Here is a 26,042-nt window from a genome sequence, read left to right as displayed (position 1 = left end):
TTTTATGAATATTGCAAATTATAACACTCACATTATAACCTCTAAAGGGGATAATTTATAAAAGCAGTGTCCATCAATTATAAATTTTCCATGACATTAATAAAATGGCAAGAACTAATTATGATGACTTCTGAGATGAAGATGCCTTGGACAAATCATTAATACGTCGAAATGGTATTTTTTAAAACATAGCAGGTTCTAATTATGACCGAAATGAGATGATGAAAATGATCACAGAAAGGACATTAACCTGATGAGTTCCACAGTCTCTGAGTACATGGTGTATGGAGATTTAGCTTCTAATGGATCTCGCTCCATAGCGTTCCCGCACTCGATGAAGGAGAGGGCAGCATCAGCATAATTCACTGCTTTGCCAAACTTCTCTAGCTGAAATGGGAAAGAGACCATCAAGAAAATCCTCCAGCTTTCATTCCTAGGCAGGTCACAACACAATGCAACACTAGCGTTAGGATGAAAGCACAGCAACGCTGGTAAAGAATGAATTCACAGAGTATTTAAGGCAGTGTTCATGTTTTTACCAAGTCTTTTCAGGTCTTTACATGGCCAGCTGATCCAGAGAGGAAAGGCACTGCATGTCCATTCACATGCATGGATTTACACAGGCAGGGAGGGACACTGGGCATGTTTGGACAATCCCTACTGCTCCTCGATACACAACCTAAGTTTGAATGTCACTATGCAAGGGTAAACTAGCAACTCCGTGCTGTTTGTCAGACGTCACACTCTCTGTTAACTGTTGACCAAAAACCCCCCATGCCATCACTTCTATGATGACTGAAAGAGCAGAAAAATAAAAGGAGAAACTACATCACTGCTAAATATTTTATTTTACTAGGACTTTATTGCCAAAGGTTTGAGCCCTCGTAATGGTTGTGATTAAACCAACTTAGACATACTGATTTCTTTTTTTATGTGTAATGAATATTATAGCTGACATTTTTACAGTAAGTATTTTATAATAGTATTTAACATTTTCAATTTTGGATAGCTGGATGTAAGAATCCTACTAATGTGGCATTTGATAGAAGAGATCTCATATACTTTAAGTAATATACTTTGAAGTTTCTTTGTACGTCTCTATCAAAATGTTTTTGATGCATCTGCATATGTTTTCAATTTACAACATGGAAGTCTATCCTAGCAACATATTAAGCACAACATTTAGCACTGGTCCATGTTAACAGTATATTTGCTTGTGTGGCTACTTCTAAAGAATCCTTACTACTAGTTCCCTCTGCATGCTTTTAACTCCAGGTTCTGCTCTTGTGAATTGATTAGGTACAAAACCTTTGTATAATTTATAGGTATTACTTGAACTATCAGAAAAGGGGAAATATTTGTAAGGTTTTTTTGTCCCAATGGCCACTTCTCAGCATGTTCTTCAAATTCCTTGCTTCAAGTCTTCCAAAGAGGACTTTTTGTAATAAAGAAAAAAGGAATCTGTCTGCAAGCAGATTTAGTACAGACACACGGTTTGAGCCAGAAATGGGACCTGGTCCCGCCCTTTGTTCCATGCTTACTCTAGGGGAGTAGGTGGAATTACTCCAGCTCATCACAGTTCATCTCAGAGCAGAGTGAGGTCTCCAAGATCTCTTCCCTGTGGTGCAGGCGGTTGCCACTGCAGCAGCCCATCCAAATTAGTTGATTCCTTACTGCCATCCCAGAGGGGATAGGTTTGCATGGGGTCACTCAATAAGATGCAAAATGCCCTGCTCTTCACCAAAAACCCGCTTTTCTACAAGCTCAGGAACAGCGTTATCACACGTCTCATTAACATTTGCTGACACTTTTTGAGGTCATGTGCATTACCTTTTAGCCACTGCAACACATCTTTCAGTGCTGTGTGTGCTCTGTCATGTCAGCACCAAATAACCAGAAGCAATTGTTTTCATAGGACAACTAACACTGCTGGATCACACAGCAAATGTGCTACATGGAGATAATTTGTGTGCAGCTGTGTTGGGTGAAAAAAAAAGTTGAGACTTAAATAGCAGAAAGAAAAAGCAGATACTCTGTTCACGGCTATTTCTGTCTGCCAACAAGTTGTATGGTAGCGGATGGCCTCCTGTTCCCATAAGAACACTCGGGGTGTCAAACTGCAGGCGACAGGCAAGGCCGCCTGCAGCAGCAGCAGCAGCATGTGCTGTGCCTTCTCCTCTTAGTTCTGCTTGAGAAACACCCCCGATTCTGCAAGGCACAGTCAAAGGTAAGAAGATGGGAGACAGGTCAACAGTTTCTGAGTGAATCAGGCTGTGGAGGGAAGTGGATTGACATAGCATGTCGAGATCATCAGGAGTCTGAGCCTGTAAATATTTGCTAGCGTGGAGCAGGCATCCCCGTGCCAGAACCATGTGTATTTTCTTTAAAGGTCAGTCAGCTGTGGGAGGTGTTGTCAGTCTGCTCCTGCCAGCCTCTCCTGTGTGCAGATGTCAGGGCTCTGGCTGAACATGCTCTGCTGAGCCGGGCGGCAGGAGTCAGTGCAGGCCACCTCCTGTAAATGGGCAGGTCGGGAGGGATGACAGCTGACTTCTGACAACCACCACAGGCTGCCAAAAACCTCAACACACCTCCCACGGAAAACACACTTGGTAACACCCTGCCCCAAATCAAAAGGGAGTCCAGAGAGCTGAAGCAAGCAGCTTGACACGTCAACTCTCCTTCAGCTCATGGACAGCAGAGAGAAATACTTCTTAAAAATGAATTGTTTGGTTTTTTAAAAGCACAGCATGTGATTGGGTTTGGGTTTGTATTTTTTGGATAAACACTTATTGACAAGCACAAAATCTCTGATGAGGAATGATACAATATGCAAGCAAAACACTCACAAATAATAAAGTGGGAGGTGAGCAATCACTCAGTTCTTTCTCAGTTGTGATGCTGAGGGGCAAAGTGAATGGCCACACTCCATTTCAGACATCTTAGCTTATACCTGACACAAGTTCCACTAAGCCTACCTAAGGAAGCCGCTGTTCTGCATTCGATGTAGCGTACAGTGTCCCTGCCTACAGAGCAAATGGCTACTAAAGGCATTTCAGTGCTAGTAATAACTTGGATTGAATAAACTTTGGTAAAGTATAATCTCTTGGATTAAGTAGCTTTACCAAAATGAAAATACTTTGCAAAATTAGACCAGTCTTACTGGAATTTCATCTGGGGTGAAATGAGAGGGAAAAAAATTCTTTCCCAGCACTGAACTACTTCATTGCAAGATTTTTTTTTGGGAAGAAGCATGCTGAGGCTCTGTTTACCAGCCTAAAAGCATGCAATAAAAACTAATGTACTATTTAAAAATAAATTGTTGCAAATTTTGAACAATTGTATTGGAAAATCAAACAGTTTCACCACACAGTAACGGGCTGGAGGGTAACTCGCCGTGCTTGACTTTCTGACATGGAAGATTTCAACACTTTTGGTTTAGGCTCAAAGTGAATAGGAAAGCAAACTCCAAATACACATCATCTTTCATGAAATTATCTTACATCATGACTGTTGCTTCTCCTTGGAAGACATACCAGCTACCATAAGGAGCTGCTTTTGTTGTTGGAATAAATTGTTAAAGACTAGGAGCGGTGCGCAGGGTCTGACTCAGGGATAGGGAGTCTATGGAGTATAATCTGAAGCACACCTTAGTCAACAGCAGGGTTTCCTCAAGCCTCAGATGACATTTAGAAAGTACATTTAGAAAGAGACAAAAACCCCCTGTGATAACCTACCAATGCATCTGCTTTATGCTTTAGCTTCTTAGCCTCCTGCATGTAATAATCCGCATTGTGGAGCCTAAAGAGACAAAATAAATTGTTTCAAGTCTTTGTTTTCGCACAGTTGGAGAAACATTGCTTGAGAAAATTGCAGACTGCTTCCAAGAACAATTTTGACACATATACACACTTATCCCTTTAAATCTTAACCTGGTATTAATCTGAAGCTGCTGTATGCAAAGATGCGACGAGTGACCAGAATGCAAAATAAGTAGCTGTAGAAAGTGGCCACCCAAAGGACTCATTAATGTGTGCTCAACAGAGGGAAAGGGAAAATATTTTAAACTAATTAAGTATCTGAAGTTTCCATTAGAGGAGCTAAAATAAAATAAAATAAAAAAATAGAAGAAAAATTACCTTGAACCAACATTCATGATCTGGAAACGTTTCTCAGCAGAATCTTCACTAATCAGCAACTACAGTTCATTTGTAAAGATTAAAACTGTGTGTGCCTTTGTGCAGCACTATGCACACAGGTGCCCAATGCTAACGTTATAACTAAAGGTTCTCTCTTTCACTGGGAGCTCTGCTTGCATGAAAATCCCAACTCCACCACAAGCAGCTAGCGCAGAGACCCAATAATACTTACACATCATCAAATGTTATTTTGGGTCTTCGAGGCTCAGAATTCCCATTGGAAAGTGTTGGCATTGTGGACCAGATGTCGGTTTCTAGATGGCTGGTGTCAAGAAGAGTGTTGGCTGTTGATGTATTGTGAGTTTCTTCCTCCTAGGAAAAAAAAACCCAAACCCACTGTTATTATCTCTTTATAGCTCAAGCACCTGTCAACAATGTAAGTGCTCACATCTCACCCCGCCCCCAGAAAAATGCCTCAAATAAATAAAAGGCTAAGGCACAAAGTGACACATATATATATACCAAACTACATCCAGGTTCCCTCACAAAAACACCCTTCAATCCTTTGTGGCATAAGCCTATTAGATTAATTAAGCAATATGACTTTGCCTCTGACCCTTCACTTGAACTCATTAACTTACACTCAGGTGAAGTCAGCCTATACACCACAGTGTTACTGGCTAGAGACACTGGTTATAGAAAGAGTGAGGAAATCTAACATGGGAGAGCTGGATGGAAACTCAGCTTCATCCAAGCTGTATCACACCAATGGAATATTTTTTTCTTCCATATTATTACTAGCTAACTGTAAGATGTCTGAAAAGTCTGCTTGGATTTCATCAAGGAACAGTTTCCTTGCCGTAGCTACACAGAACAGAGAGAAGAATGGAAAGCAGAAGTCAGAAGTTGTGACTTTGCATTGATTAAAACCAGACACATAACAGAAGCATTTAAATCAGGCAATTGCAATTTGCAAGCTAGGTCCACAGCCAGATAAACTAAATTAAGGATGAACCAATGAACTAGGGAAAGAAGTCTCACATATTTTAGAAGACAAATATTTCATCTACCAGGATAATAGATAAACCAAGGATAAATCTGGCTAGAGATGCTGAAAGTGAGGGGAAGTGGCCCTGCTGTTTACATAGCATTGTTTATTTGCTGACATATGCAGTTCATTTTGGCATTGATTTCAGTTGAAGGTGTGTGTATTACTCTCGCAGCTTGAAGTGACACAATGATTATCAGAAAGCAACAGGGATGAATGCATAAGGTGAAGTGATTTGTCACCTACGATCCAATGCAACTTGCGAGTTTTACCATTACAGTGGAGGGTATGAACCTCTCACAAAGCAGCCAACTGTGAAAAATGGGGCTTTGCATGTTCTTTCCTCAGCGGAATTTTCCTCCTGTCTCTTAATTTTGACAGTGACACCAAGCTATGGTTTGATACTAAATGGTATGTTCAACACTCTAGAGGGAGGACTATTTTCTAAAACAGGCTGAAACCCTGAAGTCTTCCTGTTCAACCTAAAAGAAGATGACAAATCAATGTGATTTTGCTATGCAGCTTCTGGTTTCTAGATTCTTTTTTAATGTATTTTTAGTAAAAAGTCATCTCAATCTGGCTAAAAGCAAACAAGAAAGAATTGTCCACGTGAAAACTGATAGAGAGATGGCTCTAAGAGAATGACATTTTTTGGGGGAAAAAAACCCCAATCGTATTTACATGGCATCTAAAAATGTAAATATGGAATTCAGGGTGATTAGGTGTAAATAGACCTTACTGCTACAAGCTGGAAGCCTGCAAACCTCAGAGAAGATATTTTGACATTGAACGTAGTCTGGACAGGTAGGTTTTTGTTAGATATTGTCTATGTAGTTTAGGCTGCGATATTCAATATAACTACAGTGTTTAGTTCTGCCTGAGAATTTTGGGGCAATTATTCAGGTGATGGATGGCAAAATTCCTTAAGTTTTATGTTCAAAATACGTGTCTTGTAGCTACAGAGCTAAAGGACTAATGGCAGGAATTTGGTGGCTCTCCTCTGAGGCTCAGTGACTGGGTGTCTCAGGGAGTGACACATAAAGCCAAGTAGTTGTCTAATTCTGACCTAAAAATGGAACTTGGAGAGCTGCTTATGCCCAGCTCTACAAAGATCCACCTTTTGCTGCTCTTGAGTGGGGCTACATAAGTGTTTAAAAATAGATACTTGAAAAAAATAAATCAAACAGAATGAAGCTAAGTTAATTTCGTTTTATCTTGTTCAGTTCCAGCAACAGAGGTCGGTGACTTACACAGATTCCTTTGGAGTTAGAAGATGATTTATTTTCATTCTTTCTGTGTTTAGAAACAGAGGAGGAAGAGCTGCTGGCCTGAGAGGTGTTTGTGATGTTGGTCTCTTGGCTGAAGGAGCTGTTGTCACTGCTGTGCCGCCGGTGCACAGGCTCATCCAGGAGCGGGGACAGTGGAGGAGGGAACAGCTTCTCTTCTCTTTTCTTTGCCACCTTCTTCACTGAGCTCCCGCTGCTCCTGGGACACAGATAAGAACCAGTTGCATTTCAAGAACTTTGGTTAATCCCCCATAGCACAAAGCTCCAGATTTTATTTACTGGGCTCTATATTCAACATTTATTTACAGCTCTATATTCAAATATGCCTTGCAGTCCCCGTGTCCTAGGAGCTAAGTCAGAAGGGGACAGGCAGTGAACACAGAAGAGCTACCTCTGCCTTTTCAACAGCTGCAGAAACCTCCTGCTTTGGAGGACAACTTTCAGTGCATTAGTACAAATTGCATCCAATTTAAATGCTAATTCGAGTCAGTCTTCATTTGAGAGGTCATAGAGGTCCTGACTCAGCAAAGTGCTGGAAAGTTTTATATATGGGGTTAGTTCCTCTGACATCAAGTCTGACTATTTATGTGTTTAACATTAAGCATCTTTTTAAGAGATGGATTAGGGCCCATGTAAGCAACCTTTGCAAAAAAATAAATGTTAATAGCACATGGCATGTGAACAAACCCAAAATTTATAACAACTACAAAATGATAACCATAACAATAGCAAGATAATAATTATTTGACCTCTAGAATAAAACCAATGTTCGACACCATATTAAAATGATACATTGTAGCTGGCAAAAGCCCTTGAGCAAATATTGGTTGATGAATTGAGTGTGATTCAGAAAATGAATGTGGTTTTGACATGAAAGCTCAAGTAATATGATAATCTATTGTCTGCTTTATGTACAGAAATTGTTAGCAGGCTAGAAATGGCAGCTGTGATACACGGTAAAACTCAAAAACCCTGCTAGACCTTTCTCCCCTCAAATCCATCAAAGAAGAAAAAAACAAACCCCAGCACCCCACTGGCTGCTTTAACATGTTAATCTACTCATAGATTTTTATTTTAGGTACTGCCCTAGCTCAGTCAATGAAGATAACCCGAGTTTTAATCTTTTGTTAGACAGCTAATATTGCACTACACGATCATTTACTTTTCATGATTATTGACTAAAATTTCAATAACAAATTAAGTCAACAAGAATTTATGTTTCGTTTCCAGTCACTTTCAGTCAGTGTCAGGAATTATAGATCTACTTTGCCTTAAAGTAACCAGTGAAAGGGGAACAGGGAATTCAAGTTTCCTTAGTCCTCATTCTGGAGCTTTCTCTCATTCCAGTCTGGTCTCTTTTGCAGGTTCACTCACAGTGTCCATACCTCCACCTGCTTTGGCCATTCCCTTACTTAGGACCTTTGGTGATACAAAAATATTTTAACCTATTTGTGAAACCACTGAGTGAAATCAAAGTCCCTTTGTTTCATGTTTTATAGGTCTTTTACTCAAAACTATTTTAATTTGACTGAAGCAGAGTTAACAGTATCTTATTTGAAACTCTGTGACATTAAAGATCTTCAGACTGAAGAAATAAAACAAGCACAGAATTCATCTTGCCTTACACTGGGACTGGTATGGATGCTGTCCTGCTCAGAAAACATGTGGGCCTGAAGAAGATCAAAGGAAAGCAATCAGGTTGGAAGCCACTGGCAGCTCTTTCAGGAGACTGATTTTATTATTTTTTTTATGCACATGTGGCCTGCAATATGTCCTTCAAAATGTTCATATTCAAAGCCCTATCTGTTAGCTTTCCTACCCTTGAAGGGCATTTGGGAACTCAAAGTACCATAGCTATAGCACAATAATACTCTAAACTTTTTCCAGAGGAAAGCTTTTCCAAAGAAAGGGTGCATGTGTTATTGTACAGAGACAAAGCAGACACAGCTAATGAAATACCCAGGAGCAGAATCCAAACTCTCTGCCTCCCAAATGAGTATCCCACATGGGGAACCCTGAACATGCATAAGTGGGTGTGAGCAGAGTAAAGCAGTTCTCTGTGCCCTTGTGCATGGAGGTGCTTGGAGCTCTTCTTTGTCCCTGGTACAGCTTTGCAAAGGGAAGAGCAACCAGGTCAGGCAGATCCATCTCAAAAGCATATGAAGAAAAACTGAGTGCGAGTCACTGGACACGTGCTCCTTAGGATCTGATCCTGTACCACTAGTGAGGTTCCTCAGCACATTCAGGGCTATTCCCAGGGCTAATGCAGGACTGTTACTTGCTCAGAGTCTACCACTCCATAGGGAAATTTAAAGCTCATATAAAGCAAAGGAAGCAACATTCCTCAGCTGCTACAGGGAGGTGGAGGGATTAATAGAGTAGCACAAGAAAAGATTAAGAAGGCTGCAGGTACCACAGTTAAAACTCCACTTCTTAAAACTTCACCAATTCAATTCATCATTCAAATATAATTTGAGGCAAATCATGATATAGGTGCAGGTACTCAGCTCTGGTGCACAAGTCATTCTGTGGGTGAAAAGACTTAGCCACAAAGGAAAATACACTTGAGGATATATTTTTTTTCTACATAATTGAAATTGAAAACCCAACCCAACCCTAACCCAACAATACAGTTATAATTCTGTTTGTTGTTCTTTTGGTGTGAGGTTTTTTTTCCCCTTATTGCCCACTTAATCCTATGAATTTTCACGGGAATTAAGCTGATAATTTATTTAGAAACGTTACCTCCCTCAGATTTATGCCAAGGCATTTATGTTAACAATAACCTCCATGAAATAGGTTGTTACCAGCAGTTAACCAGATTGTCACTTTGCTTTGGGCTGTTAATGGGCTAAGAAACTGGTCTTTGATTGCAGTAATCACTAATTTTGAATGAATTTATTGCAATAATTACCAAGACTCAATGGTTTAATTTGCTGACGTGATTGTTAGTTAAACTATATTTAAAATCTAAGGAGAAACACAATAAAAGTGCAAAGAAAAAAATACAAGCAGAACTGATGATCTTGTGGCTGCAGGGTTTAATCTTTGTGTCTGAAAAGGCCAATTATCAAGGAACTAGCAGGCTCTCCATCTGCTTTTTTTTTTTTTCAGCCTGGTTTCTTTAAGGGTAGAAAGCAAGCAAGCAATGAGAGGTCAGTCTGAAAGAGTGAGAATTTCCATCTACTCTCACATTTCAAGCTGCCTTTCTTTGCCCTTTCTTTATCCATTCTATGTGGTATGCAGTGGTACTTCTGGCCTGTTACTGAAACAAAGCCGTTGTCTATACCAATCACTTGGCTTTCCTTTGCCTCTACTTTTCCTGTCCACAATGAAATGCTGCACATCGATGGTGTACCTGATTTTCTGCGAGGGGGTGTAGTTTGCAGGGAAAGGTCACTCCTGCATTAGCCTGGACCATATGGCAGGAACTGAATGAAGCTGAAGTCATTGTCATAGATGGAGAAGGCTGCCTGTGCCACGAAGGAACCCCCAATGAACGCTACTGTGACTAAGGGATGGGCTAATATATGTTGCCAAATACATATGCATCTTTAACTAAAGGTCAAGCAAAAGGGAATGGGAAATCTTGAAAACCAGGCTGAAATGCTTGCCTCAGACCTCTAGCAGGCTGGTTAGATGGCAGGCATGTTTCACTGACATGGTTGGAAATTCAGACTCAAGAGTTTGCATCAGCAAATAACTCTGTGTTGTGAAAAACATGCCAAACGATGGCAAATCATGCTCTGTCTCGACTGAGTCTACCAATCAGGTGTTCAGATATAAATGGTATTCAGCAGCACATACAATTAATGCTTAAATTAAAATTGCCCAGCAAGCAAGTAAATACATAAATAGCCCTCTGCTGCAAAGTGGGAAGCTGATCTGACAAAAATCCAGCCTCACAGCAGTGTTTCAAAGTATTATTATGAATTACTTGGAACAAAACACAGTATTATCAATTCCTTCATTTGCTATGAAATACAAGAAATCAGGAAAATATGGTGGGAACAGTTTGAATAATTATATTTGAAATGTCATGTTCAGTTTAGGAAAAGGCATCAGCCCCAGGGTGTGTGAGGGAAGGAACTAACAGAGATAGTTGCTTATGCAACGACTACATAATACAGGCTGGCTCTTTGGTTGAGCGAATGGCTTTTAAGCCCACACTGACCATTTCTACATTTAATTTGTACATGTAGTCATTGAAACTTGTGGAAATTAGGCATGTAATTGCCTGTATTAGACAGGTAACTTTTTATAAACTAATTGTGCATCTCTACTTTATTGAGGCCATATATTTAGGGAAAGATTAGGAAAGAAATGTATGTGAATACCTAAATCGTAGATATGCAGCCAGTGGGAGCTGCAGAAGGACAGATGTGGCCTACAGACTCCTGCAGGCCTTCTAATTTTGGCCCAGAGATCATGTGCACTCTGTCAAAACACTCTTGTAACTATAAAAAAGCCCAATGAAAGTGTCCAAAGTCCGCCTTGGGTAACTTGGCTTATTGGCACAGGGATCAAGCTCTAATAGGAATGATCTAACGTTCCTCTCAAGTGATAGCGTCCACCATGGGATGTAACACCTCCTTAATGGATGATCATCATCCTCACACCTACAGCTGAATCTCACTCATTTCTCAGAGTCCTTACATAGAGACTTAAGAGCTCTGAAGGAAAATGTAGAACCTTTGGGAATAAAGGAGAAAATAGCAAAGCCTTTCTTTCAACCTTTTACTACTGAAGTGTTATTTTCCCCCATGCCCTTGAACGCTCTACTTTCAGTTTCCCCTTTTCTCTGCCTCCCATTAAAACTCTACTTCACCCTCTGGAGAATGGAACCACTCCTGACTGCTTGAAAACAATCCGGGGCTCTCCAGAAATTTGTCGTCTAGCTCCCTAATCTTTTGGGAGACACATTGATCTATATTCAGTTGCACATCTCTGGGAGCTGAAGACCTGAATTTTCAAACAATATTGCATTTGTTTCAAGGTGCAGTGGAAACAAAGTCAGAAAATTTTGGTTCCAAACTTGTAGCAGACAAGAGGAAATGCTAGCAGGTGGAAATAGCTATTGATGGACACCATTATATTTTAACAGACAATACCAAAGTCTTGAAAGCTCCAAGGAACCAAATTAATGACCTGGAAAACAAGCTTAAATTAAGAAACATCAGGTTGAAGGTGGATCCTTAGGGCTTGCTGCTGACAGGAACAGAAAGGGGTTTTTTTAATAGATTGTGGAGGTGTTGAGGATGGATAATCCTTGATTCCTTTTGCAATATATCTCTGCTCATCGTATTTTTAGCAATGACAATCAGGCAACACCCATCATGATGTTTATCAAGTATGCAACATGTTCCAGATCACATTGTAACTTCCAACTCATCTGCTTTTTCCACACAAACTTTATTTTCTCAGTAGTAGAAGGAAGGGTTAGTTCAAGGACTGCAGTCACTCCATAATTGCACCAGTGTCAATGAAATGATGCTCAGCCTGCCTTATGGATATTAACAGTTGTGTGCTATCTCATAAAAGAATGTTGAGCTTTATCTAAATTTAAAGACAACTACAATCAAGTTGTTTTCAGAAGCACGTTGTGGGTTTGGTTCTTTGCTCGTCCCAGGGTGAAGCAGACAGAAGTGCCTCGTCTCTACATTGTAAAAGCATAAAATTGATGACAGAAGGGAATTGGATTCTTTGGTTATTTATAGAATGTTAATCTTGTGATTATACTAATCAGGATCATTATTTACGTGGCGCCTGTTTGCTCAAGCATTATAGCTATCTCTCAAAGACACTCTGAAAGGCACAAACTATTGGATTATATGTCTGCTGAAATACAAAGTGTGTATGTCTGAAACATTTAGGATGGTCACTCTTGGCATTGCTGTACACACAGTTAAAGAATAAGAGCCTCTGCAGTCACTATTTCATTCAATAAAACCAAGAGCTGTCTGGTATGAGGACGATTTGAAAAATTAAATTCCAGGCAATCAAATAAAATCTACTTGTAGTGGGATTCCATGGCCATAGAGGTTAAGGATGATGGGGGCAAGAAAGAACATTGACAGGATGCAGTAACGGGGTAGAAGAGTACACCAGGGTTGTGGCAGCACTCTGAATTCCCATAGTCCATCAGAAGGATGAATGAATATCATCCAAAACCACTTGTATCCTCTTCCTGACGGATGGGAATAACAACAGTGGGTCACTTATGTTATGGGCTGTAAAGCCCATCTGGCTCTACAGCAAAGACATTTGTAGAAGAGTACTGTGAAATCTCTCATGAACGTTATGTGAAGAAAAGGAACTTACTCTTTAGTGCTTGTTAATCTGTGATTCGGTATCGGAGAGATACAAGGTGGGAGCAGGCATGAGGCTGAAGGGTCCTCCAGGCGCTGCTTCTTGCTTTCAACAAAGGTATCCAGGCTTTCCGGCTGCTTTAACAAAAAAGGTAGAGCTTGAACGATCCAGCATCTATGCACCACTTCACTTGCCATTAAGAAGAGCTCAGGAATCTCAGTGTATTTCCTTTACAGTTGCAGCAGTTAAAATACTGGTTAAGAGAAGTGAGAGTCACCTGAAATCAGGGCTAAACGTGCTCCAAACACATGACATGGAGTTCTATAACAAGTGACATAGCCAGATAATTAGGAAGCAAAATGTCTCATGTGTTATAGTTATCTTCTGTAGTGCCCTGGAATTTAATTAATAATTCAGATGGAATGATTTGATAGCACCAAACCTTACTCAGGTAAATAGCTTTTACTCATCGATTTAGTGGAAACTGATGGGCAAACTTCCCTGAGTAAGTTATTCCTCACAGGACTGAGCTGGGGTAGTCAGTAACATCAATAGCTGGTTTAAAATTTGCTTTGAAAGATTCCCTGATGTGTGACTTTTGTACTTGAACTAGGATTATACAAGCAAAGCTGATTACTGCTTGTTCATTGGAACCTTTGCGTCAGCCTTCAAGCCCACTAGTACATGGCTAAAATAAATCTTCCAATAGCATGACTTGGGAACACAAATCAGGCTCTCCCTACCCTATTTTAACTGGTGACATACCCTAAAGTTATCCTAATTGGTTTGTTTCCCCTTGGGTAGCAGTGACCAATGATAGAGCAGCTGAATGGGCTGTTTCAGAGAGTTGCTGATATTTGTTCAGTCCCAGAGCAAGATGCCTTGATTCCTTTTTGTTACTTTCTGATTCAAAGGCCCAGCTAATGAAATTATGAAGTTCCAGCTTTCATATAAACCATTTTTGTTTTTCCTGGGACCCCCTCAGTTTTGTTGCCAACACCATACTTGTGTTTTAGCCAATATTCCTTTCCCATCATACTGACACTTAGTGAACTGTCTACCTAGCAAGAAGGTTTTATATATATTTAATATAGACATTGGTGTACTTATACATGCACATGAGCATGAATGTTTATACATCCCTTTCCTCTTTCTTCTTTTCCCCTTCCTCTTACGTCTCTGAGTTTAGTGTACAGCTAGACTATAAATTGAATAAAAACCAGCTGAGTTTACTCATGTGATTATATCCACTTAATTCAACAGGGAAGGAGCCAGTGCAGTGACTCATGTAGGCAGGGGTGTGGACCCCATGTCTGCCTGGCATGGTCTGTCTTTGTCTTATATTAACTCTCTCATACCACTGGACTGCTCAAACTTGGGATTCCAAGAAGTCCACCAGAACAGCCAGCTGAAGTCACATTCACAACGATTTATACAATTTGGGGTGTAAACAAAACAAGTTCCTTTGACTTCTCATAAAGCAGAGCACATCCATTTCAGCTGGGAAAAAAATTACTACAGAAATTCATTTATGATATAAAAACTTCAGTTTCTTTTCTGAAAACACATCTAGTTTGAAGTGCTCTGTCATATCCCAAAAGATAAGATACCCTTGGGCATAAATAACATAAAACACATGATAAAACATAATGCCTTAAGTCAAAATATATTTGCTTTTTCAGGTAGCTGTATAGAGAGAGCAGCTAGTTAAGCAAATGATATTTCTCTGAATCCCATTTGTTTATACAACAAAACAATATAAAGACTAAATTCACCAAGAGCAGAAGCAAGCACCATTTCATTGACTTTAATGAAGCTACGCCTGTTTAAACCAGTGGTGAAAATGCCTCAGTTCTGCAGACAATAAAACCCTGCCTTCCAAACAGAAGTCCCATTTTTTGAGTATGGCTGAACCTGTGGCAATACAAACCCGCCACTGGGAATCTTTCTGCAGGTTACACAACACTGCAAAGGCATGTAAGGCAAAGCTCCAAACATTGCATTGCTCATTGATTTGATCAACTAGAGAGGTTTTTTACTAGTTTCTGGTGTTAATTTGTAATGCATGTCCTTTGTGTCCTTTGGTGTTACAACGCCTCCTTACAGCCCTGTGATAGGTGCAGTGAGGAATCACTGACTGCAATCCTGACCTTGAGGATGCACAGAAATTCAGAAATGACTTACCTTGTGTTTCCTTTTGGATTTTGTGGGTGGTTTTTCAGCTGCTGGGGTAGGGGACTCTCGAGATGGTCGTCTGTGTTTCACATTTGCCTCTCTTTGTTCACTTTTCACAGACGTGGTCTCAAAAGGCTCTTGTCCAGGTATCCTAGAGAGTAAACTAAGGTCTATTTTCACCCACAGAGATTTGAGTTCTTCATATTCTCTCAGTGGGGACAGAAGTTCATTTTGTACGATTGGGATGGGAGAAAAGAGTTGCTCCTCCAAGTCATTGCTGGTCTGGTCAATGGATGTGTTGCTGCCATTGCTAGTTAAACTACTTACGCTGAGGATGTTACTGCCAGAGTCCTTCACTTTGATGCCATTGCCAGAGCCGGTGCAAGCTGGCAGTACCTTGGCCTGCAAGCTCTCCTCCTGGTCTGTATTTGAGTCAGAAGTAGATGAATCCGTTTCAATGAATTCCCGGGACTTGGGGACGATTTTGTTGGGGCCCCTGTACTTTTTCTTCTCTGAAGTGAGGCCTGTGCTAGTTCGTGGTTCTTTCCTTGGAGCGGTCTTCCCAACTGCTGCTTTAGTTCGAACCTTTGGCTGCTCGGGGGGTTCCTGTGTGTCTTTTTCTTTGGGAGTGTTGCTGGTATTATTTGGTTTGGGCCAGTTATACTCTTCTACACTGGAAGTCCTTTCTACCTTTTTGGGTTGCTTTTTCCCAGTAGTCCTTTGTGAAGTTGGCTCATTATGAGCTGGTGACTTCTGCTTGGAGCTTTTTGCCTCTGGGGTTTTCTGGGCAACCCGTGGTTTGGCTTTCTCTCGGATGGGACTAAGGATCGCCCGGTCTTTGGAATCGGTCGGGGGCAGGCTGCTGTTGAGCTTCCCTTTGTTTGGCCCTTCGGCCTGCTGGTTGCTCTGGGCCTGGGCGCTGCTCTCACTGTGAGGCTCATTTTGATTGTTGATGATGGTCTTGTTGTGGGGGTTCACTTTATTTAGCCATTTATCCAGCTGCCATTTATTTGTTGAGGGAGGTTCAGGCTGCAGTTTGAAGAGTGACAAGGAACAAATCTCAGACAGAAGCAACGTTTTACCCTTTAAACAATAACTTTTTTAACACACCCTTTTATTTCAGTCAACTAGTGGTGACTGCTAGTTTTATGGGAGTATTTATGGAGTATTTATGGTTAATTAGGCTTCCTTATCTGGTTTACAATGTGGCCCTGGAGAAATTTAATACAACTAAAAAGTTTAGCTGGTCCCTGAAGACACAGTTTTGTCATGTTGCCTCTCCTTAGTCCCAGCTGAATACTGTGTCAATAAAATCTTCCCTAGCTACTGGCAAAAATCGAAATATTTCTTTAAAGCAATTCAAATGTAGGCCAGAAGGACTCTTCCAAAAGCTAGAATGGGTATGTGGGTCATACATGTAAAACTGTAAAGAGAGAAAAAAGCCAACAGCAACAAACAGCACAGAACTCCAACATTTTCCTAACAGGGCACAGGATTTCAGTCCCTCCTCTGCTTCCCCTCACCCCGAGCCCTGGCTGGGAGGAGTTGAGCAGCGTGGCCTTACCTCTGGAGTGGCACTGCGCGACGCCTCGTTGCACTCGCTGTCGCTGGAGCTGCTCTCGCTGTCAGAGTCGGACTCGGAGCTGCTCTCGGACTCACTGGAGCTGCCGGAGCCGCCGCTGGAGTGGGCCAAGCCGGTCGCGTGTGCCGCTGGCACAGGCAGGCTGCTGCGGAAGAAAAGCCTCTTGTGTCAGTGTGCTGCTTCTCTTTTTCAAAGCGTTGCCCTGGGGGGAGCCACCCACCAAACCCTGTTCACATCCACTTTCCTCGGTGCCGGCCTCCTCTCTGCAGTACATATCAAAGGAAAGCTCCAGTGGCCATGCCACCATTTAGCCACCAAAGGTACTGGCTGGGTTTATGCTTCACGGGACATGCTGATAGTGGTATTAATAACATTACCATCATTGTCACCCTCAAATATGTCACAGAGTCTGAGCTTATTAGCCCAATGATTGCAAAAACAATCACACTTAAATAATTCATTAATGGAACCGTGATTTCCTCATTTTTTGCCAGTTCATTTATAATTTATGATCAAAAGAAGGACACCAGGCAACTAATATTGGACAAGGCATTTTAAAAATTAATTTTAATGAATACTTTTACACTGTGGCATACAAAAACTATCTATTTTTGACAAGTGGCCTGGGACTGCCCAAGAATTTTTTATTTATAGCTGTTTTTTCTCTCATGTCTATGATAGTACAGTGAGAAAATCACATTCATGCTGAAAATAAACATCTGTATGAAATCTATTCTTCTGCATGTTCAACTGTCCTCCAAGGTGTATTTATTAGCAGTGCACTGGGTGTCATTGTTTTTCCTCAATATTTTTTTCTAAACTGAGAGCCTGGATGATTCCAGGTTCTAATCTTTGTCTTTTAAACTCATAGAATCATAGAATGTTAGAGGTGGAAGGGATCTTTAGAAATCATCTAGTCCAACTCCCCTACAGAAGCAGGTCCCACTTAGACCAGGTCGCACAGGAACGTGTCCAGGGGGGTCTTGAAGACTTTCAGAGAAGGAGCCTCCACACCCATCCTGGGCAGCTTGGGCCAGGGCTCCATTACCCTCACAGTAAAATAGATTTTTCTTGTACTTAGATGGAACTTTTTGTGTTCCAGTTTCATCCCATTACCCCTCGTTCTGTTGCTGGATACAATAGATAAAAGGGATGCCCCAACCTCCTGACACCCACCACCATTTATTTAACTTCAACTTTTTTTATCAGGGAGATAACCACAAGGTTTTATGTCTCTTCAGCTGATCCATACAGAGACTTTTTGATGATTGATTTTAAATTTGTAAAGCTGACAAAGCAAAGTGTTTGAAAATTGACACCATTTGCTAGTAGTCCTTTATGGATATTCAATACTTCACATTAATGTATCATAAGTTCTATGCGTCCTGTAATGAGTGATCCAGAGATGCCAGAAGTTATAATACAGCTTTACCTTAATTTCTGCTATTTACTTTTCTACTTTCCTCTGAGAAGGAGTCAAGTAAGCCAGGTATATGCTCTCCTTCCCCTTTCAAATTGAGATGCTACATGCATTGAGGTGCTCTCTTAAAAAAAACCACAGTTACCAAGAAACTGGAACTTGGAAGAGCCAGAAAAAACCTGATGTGTGACCCCGCTCTGCTAGAGTCTTTACAAGTATTGCCATTGGCTTCCCCGACAATAATAGATGGTCTTTAATTTTCTTCTTACAGTGAGCTACTTTCTCTCTCCCTCCTTGTTGGTAAACCCATCCCTTACACCGTGGTTGGTAACATAACTGTCTCTTTGAGCATTGCAATGGCCCGGCAGTGCCCATTGACAAAACAGCTTGGTGCTTCGGGGTGCATTAATGAAACAAAATTACTCACTTGGGTAATTGCTACAGATCACTAACTTTGTTGCTCATTAAATGCATATACTTTTTTTTTTCTTACTAGAGGCTCTTCACTCAGCTGACTTAAGTAGAGCTACTTAAACAATTTCAACTGAAAGTAATGGGTAAATCAAAAGAACAGATGCTTTTAAGAACATGGACATTTCCAGAAGGGTTATGGAAAACTAAACATTGCTGATTTTAATAAAAGGATCTGTCACTTTGCATTTAATGGCATTATTTTTGTAAACCATTTGTGCACTTCCTTTACTTTCTTTACCCTTCCTTTTCAGTGAAACTCAAGAAAGTGCAGGGAAATACATCTTTCACTTCATTTTTTTTTACAGGAAACAGAACTGTGGAGAAAAAGCAAATGTGTTTGTAGGTGAGTTTGCCTTTCAATTCACTATCTTGTAATTTTGGTCTTACATTTTCTATTTGGAAAATTCTAAAATTAGATGAAAATTGTGTTTCCTTACTTTATTACCATTGTTTCTAAGAAGAAAGAATAAGAAAAAAAACCCAGAGAAAATTCAAGGATTCCCAAGTAAAGGCAGCAAACGTGGCAATTACATTCTAAAATACTAAAATGAAACATCAGCCTTGAAAGAAAATGTTATTTATGGAATTACCAGAACAATGAAGTTGTAATTTAGAAATGGCTTTTTCGTTAAATCTATGAGCTTCATCTGTTTCACTTCTATTTTCACTCCAAAATGGAAGTGAACACGGCAATATTAATGTTTCAACCTTGTTGGAAACTCTAGCTCCCACAGCTCTAGCAGAGAGCTGTCTTTGAAGATAAAGAGATATTTAACCTTCAGCAGTCTGAGTGCTCAGGGCCAGACACAGGGCTGCCTGGCACATGCCAGTCCTGCAGACAGTAGCAGGGCCCATGGCTGCACTGAGCTGGTGGGGCATCAGCCACGGCCCCTACAGCCCAATTCCTGGAGGAAAGGAGTGCAGGTTTGTATCAAGGCACATAAACCTGCGCCAGACTCTTGCAGTGACAGAGCTCCATGCTTGGGATGGTTTATGCCCAGGCAGCCCCCACACAGAAGGATGTGTGTGGGGTTGCTCACACATCTGTGCAGAGCCGCCTGAGAACATGCTCTGTTGTCAGTGCTGGCAAGTTTACTCTCATTAAGATAACTGATTTAAAGAATATAACCTCTTACAATAGATCAAAGAAGGAAAAGCCAGGGTCCCAGCAGCTAAGGCCAGACCTTTCTAGCCTTGAAACACAACCTACGTCTTTTAGCACTCTGGAAGAGAACTGACACTGTAGCTGGGATGTGCTTACACAAAACAACTGGAGTTGTACTATAGCAGACTGCAACTGTCTGACAAAGAACTCAAAGGACAAGAATAAAACCATGGAAATAGATGGCATCTCCAACCTGGCCTGCCTTTCTTTCTTTCTGCACACCAGCCTCAGAAAAAGTTATCATATGCCAAACATTACTGAATAACACAGCTCAGCAAGCTTGCAGGAACCAGACAGATTCAACATAATGTTTTTCATACAAAACACAATGAGGTCATATTTGTCTTTCATCTGGGATAACAAAATTATGCCTTGGCTACATTGGGCGGTTTTATGCTGAAGGCATCTTTGCTGATCTACATTTTTAAAGTAGAAACATTCACTTTCCACCATGTAGTTCGGGTTGAGAGTAACTCTGTTTATATGCTTTGTAAAACAACCAGATAAAACCCAAAATGCCTTTCCTAGAGTCTCGGCATACTAGAGATACAGAGATATAGCTTCATGCACAATCATCTTCTAGTAATGCACAAAACATACAGATCTCATACACAAGTGCATGGAAAAAGAAAATCTTTGTTTCTAATCAAATGAGCTTAGTGGAGAGATTCTGGGTTGTCCTCTGTTGTTTTTTTTTCCCTGTAAATAAAATGTATCTTTGAGTTCAAAAGAATCTGCTGGTTTCAGTTTTCTCAAAGACTTCTTCAGCTTTAAGGTTTTACAAGATGCTGGGATAGATTCTGCAAATGTGCATTTAAGCAGCCGTTATACAAATAAATTTGGCTTCTTCACATAAGTATCAACTCCATGAACTGGAGTTTGCCTCTCTGGGAGACTTTCAAAGCAAGCTTTGTTGTGTTGCTAAGACCCAGGCAAGGAATGCCAGCTTGGACAAGGTTTAAAATGGATTTAAAGTGTTTTATCATCAGACACAAGTCCTCAACGTGACTAAAGGGGGCGGGAAGCACTGGCATTTGAAACCCTTGGTTTTTCATTTCCCAGCAGGAGATGAACACTCGTTCCTCAGTGTTTGGGTGGACAACGTTTTTACTTCATATAAACTGAAAAAAAAAAATTAAAAATGATGCTGCACAATGGAACAAAGAATTGTTTGGGTAAATAACACCTAGAAGAAAGCCAGTTCATTATTATCACTTGAGATTGGAGGCCCCTACTGAGACTAGTGACCCGCTGTGCTGTGATCTGTGTAAATATATGATGAGATACAGTCCTTGGGCCAAAGAGCTTGCAATCCAAACACACAAAGCAAACATTAGAGGTATTACAATCACCCTCATACTCTGTGCAGGCCTGTCACACTCTCCAAGTGCAAGACCTCCCTGCAGTTAATGGAAACATCAGTTTTGGTCCTCTTTTAATCCTCTTCATTTTCCAAACCCTATGCTCAGCACTTGAGCTGGGTCCTGCTGGGCAGTCAGACATGCTGTGCCCTGACCCAGGGCCCTGCCCGCTGCTGAGTTACTTGGGAGGAAAAATACACGTACACACTCCTCAGCACCAAGTATCCCCATTCCTGAGTCCAGGTGGATCATCATCTGCTTACCCCTCTCCAAAGTAGCTTCTCCTGTGCCATGGAGATGAGAGATACTGAAGTGACACCCATATTGTAAGTAGGAGGAGAATCAGACCTCTGTCTTTTGCAAAGACCATCATGATGATGTCTCTAGTTGTCTACACACTGGTAAGCTGGTCTCCTCCTTGCTATCAAACGATGAAGCAGATAGAAGAGGCCTGTACATCTGGAAGCAATTTGGAAGGAAGCTCTTGTACAGCACTTACTTTCACCTATTTCCCTTTGACCTTTGCAGCACACAACTTTTCCCCTGTCCCTTGCTGCTTGGCAGCATGACACACAGCATGAGATGAGAAATGCCTTGAAGGAGAGGCCAAACACCAGTATCACCAGTACCTGCCAGTGATTCTTAGTACTTGCTGAGATCAAGCTTAACCATGGAGCAGCTGAGACTTGCAGGTGTGTGCTGCTGATGGCTCCTGGTGAGGAACTGCATCAAACTCATCAAACACCAACTATCTTTCTTTCACTCCAGTTCACTGGTACAGGTGATCTGCCTAATTCTAAATGTTTCCCTGCAGCTTTCTTGCTTTTTAACTCATGGGTTATTTTTCCCAAAGACAATTAAAGCAGACATGGTATTATTATGTGTCTGAATTCTTATGCTGCCTAGAGAACCAAAAGCCCTTCATGCAACTTACAATTTTGCTGCTATCATTGCCATCTAGACTATTGTATTATTTTAAACACATCATTTACTCTACTGTTGTAATAAATGATTTTCAAGATTAAACCTGGTGGTTACAACAAAGATAACGTGAAATACTAAAACTCATTATCCTCTGATAAGAAAAACAATAAACTTTTTACCCTGTAAATATGTAAGGAAAAAAAGTAATATATTTCAGCTTACTGCAGTAAAACTCATCCTGGGACAAAAACTGCTAAGAAATCCTTAGCTATCTCCCTGAACTTTTCACCAATTAGATGTAGTCATGTTAATTGCCATGAAGAGAATTTGGCAAATAGATGGTACCCTCCAACAATAGGTTTATTCATTCCAGCCCTTACTTTTTTAGGGTAATGATGAATTGGCCACTTGTTCCATCGCTCTGCCCAGAAATCAAAATGTAAACCGTGAGAAAGCAGAGTGCTGCTGGGCAGTGGGAAATTGTAGATGGGAAGTGACCAGTGAGTCAACAGTACATCAATGCTGGCAATGTCTTTCTACAAGAAGCAGCACTCTACAAAGGTTGCTTTACTGCACAGGCCTATTTTTAGGGAAAATTAAATGAATGAAATCTGGAAAGAGGAAGGTCTGTGCTACTTGACTATGCTACAACTTGACAGAGTGGTTGATCTTCCTGTCAAGGCACTGCATTGGGACTTGGATGAATTTTGCTTTGTGTCTGAGAAGAAAATACATCTGTGCATTAGTCCCTGCTGAGTAAAGAGAGACTATGTTGCCTATGTTGGCTGGTTTATCTATTTAAAATGCAAACTCCTTGGAACAAAGACTCCGATTGCACAGGACTCTGAAAAGTGCACACCCAGCTCTGTGTAAGACTTTTGTGCACTACAAGCACCCTACAGTATCTACCAGAGTAGTATCACTCACTTTTGGGAGGATACCATTTTCCCACTCACTGCACTTTGTTCTGAGAGAAGAGACAGAGGAACACACCAGCTTCAGCTTTTCAGAAGCCAGCCTAATCTCTCCTCTACAGTCTATTTCTACAGAGAAAAACCTGTGACCCTGAGGGGCTTTACTGGGAGTTACTGGGCTCACCGAATTCTGTGTGAATGTTCAAAAAAGGCTGCTTCATTATTCTAGCAGATAATAATAGAGCAGCACCTAGCAGATTAATATTTAGTGTCAGAATTTAATGCTGTAACAGTTCAATAACAAAGTTTTATTTCTCTTCTATTCTTATACCATTATCAGGAAGTAATATTCTCTTCTAATTTGAAAGGGAGCTGCCATTTTTTTATAATGAATTGTTCATATCTATATCTTCAAACTTCTATATGACTGCTATTAGATTGCTTTTTAAAGAAAAGGATTGCTCTGAATGATTTGTTCACTACCTTTCCATTGGTTAGTATTAAATTATTTATCATCAGGCTGGTAGGATTCAAATCTAAACTTTTAAAGACTGGGATGACACAGGATCTGAAAACCTGTATCAAGCCCTTTTAAAATATTCATCAACACTCAGGTCAATGAAATGAAATAAGGTGTGGAAATTGTTGCTTCAGCTAACAGTAACACGCATAGTAAGACATCACTTATGATGGCTCTCTCGTGTCAAAACACATGGGAAAGGGAAAACCTCTCTACTATGTTATTCAGGATGTGGCAGCTGATATGCCTGTAACAGTCCCAAACACTGTAATGCAAATAGGAGCTCTGATTTATTTTGAGAGGGAGGGTAATTTACAAGATATTGTATGTAAAAAGCCACATTCTCATTTCACTGTGTTCAAAAGCAACTGTTTTAATCAAAGACTGTTTATAACAAGGTTGATAGAGTTACCGAAACAGATTTTTTTCATATACATATAACCCTTTTATACTTCAAGCTTTAAAGACCATAAAAAAGGATAGTAAAGATGAAAGAAATAAAAAGAATGACAGAGCTAACTCCTATGAGCCACAGTCTATGTCAAAGCAGAACTAAAGTGATTGACAGCTTGCATTAGTAATGAATAGAGTGGGGAAAAGCTGCCAAGAATCCGTCACAAGGTCAAAGCCTTCCAATAAAGAATTACATTAGCCACAAATCCTAGGTGGAACTGTGTATATACATCTCCAATGTGACTTTAACCAGGGTACTGTTTCTCCTGTCCTATTCTGACCCTTTTCTGGGTTTCATTCCTGGGCTACAGTAGGTTCTGACTCTTTATCACATCTGCAAGAAAGAACAGGTGTAACGTATCAAACTGCCTGTGAAATAATGAAAAGGCCCCAAACAGAAGAGGAGGAATTTTAATGGCACATCCCTAACAGTGCACATAAAAAACTTCCTGAACTATTGGTATGGTAATCACTCTCCTTCCAATTTCACAGCACTCTTATACACACTTGACATGGAAGAGAAGGGGATTTTGCATATTAAAAGCAATATTATATCCATGATTTGTGCATGCATCACCCTGCTCACGTCAGAGTTTGGAAACAATTTTGTGAGCATGGTATTATTCAGAGGATGCAATGTATGTCGACTTTTTGATGTACAATATTTTAGTGAATGGATTCAGGTGTCAGAGTGCATTATTTGTACTACGCCCTGATGTGCTACTGTTTGTCTGACATTTGGAAGAACAAGAATGCTATGTCTTACTGTGGAACTCCAAAGGGCCACATTTGATGTAAATGGAACCATTTTATTATATCAAGATTGCCTCACTGAATCAAGCTATATATGAGTATTGATACATAGAAACTTACTTATTTTCCACAAAGGAGATGTGGAATATTGCATCCTTCGGTACACTTTGTGAATCTTCTGTGAAAGTTTAAAGTTCACCCCTCTACTGTTCATAGTTTTAAATTAACATTAAATGCTTTTTAATGAGTCACCTATTTGCACTTTGATTTTACTTATTTCAGCAGAAAGTCCAAGCGTGGTCATGATTAAAAACATGCAAAGTGAACCTCTAAAAGCAAAGCCTTGGGTTTTTTTCTCATTCGTGCATGGCAGAAACTTGGACCCATAACACTGTAAATGAACTACTCTGCTTGTTCTAACTCAGTTCTACTGTGGTTCTAACTGAAAACAGAATCCAGCTTACAGCACCCAGTGGGAAGAGAACTGGGAGCTATGGGACCAAAACACACTGGTGCAGATGGATCCACATGACACCTCCAAATCCTCAACGTTTCCAGTCTCATCTGCTATCTGAGGAAAGCTAATTTTACTACCCTAAGCAACCAAGCAGTCAGAAAACATGAGAAAGTGGGACTTTCTTTTTTCTTGCCTGGTATAAGACAACACCTCGGAGCCTGAAAAGGTGCCAAAAGGCATATCCTGATTTTCCAGAGCTTTGCAGCACACACAGAGTCATTCACACCTGTGTGCTATGTACAACTCTCACAGTGTCAGCTCATGAAAACATCTGAGGATTTAATCTCCAGGGGAAACCCTTGGGAGCAGATCAGCAGTGTATCCAGGTCCAGATCAGAGCAAAGAAGATGAATGGGGAACATGAGCCTCTGCAAGTCTGAGAAGGAAAAAGAGTCTGTTGCAGTCTGTTAAAGACACCTTGATTTTGGAAAGGTCCAAGATTGCTCCAACTGGCTATTGTCGGGGGCATGACAAGTAAAACAAGCAATACAGAAAGGGCAGAGGTAGAACTGGTCCCAACCACAACAAAATGAGTAATATTTTACCATATGAGCTTCAGCTGCTCACACACTGGTAACAACCTCCATGCATTGTACACTGTATAACACACAAAATGGCAGGACTGCGGCTGAGGCATTAAGGCACAAACCATTAAGGCACAAATAATCCACCTCTATGGAGATGACTACTGCACTTTTGTAAAGAAAGACAGCCCTGTCTAACACTTTAGAGCAGAGCTTCAATTCCTGTGTGTCTCTGGGATTTAATGGGCAAAATCATTTAATTCCTAGCACTTTTCCCCTGTTTTTAATACAGATAGTATCGTGAGACTCGAGCATATTTACTTTCATCAGATGTAAGTTGTAGGATAATAGAGGCCACAAGTACACAGCCACTAATGAAAACCACAACCAGACACTTCGTTTCACTGCTACTGCCATAATAGTAAAAAGGAATCATCATTATTAATAATGGGCAATTACTGTGAAACAGTTTTTAAAGAAG

At 40.6% G+C, this 26,042-nt stretch overlaps 1 protein-coding gene across 4 annotated transcripts in view; it reads right to left on the bottom strand.

The window, feature by feature from the left end:
• AFF2 (ALF transcription elongation factor 2) overlaps positions 1-26,042 on the bottom strand; it is a 335,336-nt gene that overhangs the window by 17,619 nt on the left and 291,675 nt on the right. For 2 of the 4 annotated variants that reach the window (XM_062006330.1, XM_062006333.1), the window contains exons 10-16: positions 16,519-16,681; positions 14,964-15,983; positions 12,792-12,916; positions 6,435-6,669; positions 4,369-4,508; positions 3,735-3,798; positions 251-387 (exon numbers count right to left, since the gene is read on the bottom strand). In XM_062006330.1, the coding sequence (XP_061862314.1) occupies positions 251-387; positions 3,735-3,798; positions 4,369-4,508; positions 6,435-6,669; positions 12,792-12,916; positions 14,964-15,983; positions 16,519-16,681 (1,884 nt within the window). The remainder of the gene's footprint in view (positions 1-250; positions 388-3,734; positions 3,799-4,368; positions 4,509-6,434; positions 6,670-12,791; positions 12,917-14,963; positions 15,984-16,518; positions 16,682-26,042) is intronic. The other 2 variants (XM_062006332.1, XM_062006331.1) reach the window with 2 other exon arrangements.

The sequence above is a fragment of the Colius striatus genome, chromosome 13, assembly GCF_028858725.1.
Source record: "Colius striatus isolate bColStr4 chromosome 13, bColStr4.1.hap1, whole genome shotgun sequence".
Classification (NCBI taxonomy): Eukaryota; Metazoa; Chordata; class Aves; order Coliiformes; family Coliidae; genus Colius; species Colius striatus.
Note: the sequence above shows the minus strand (reverse complement) of the source record. Positions and strands in the feature narration are given on the sequence as shown.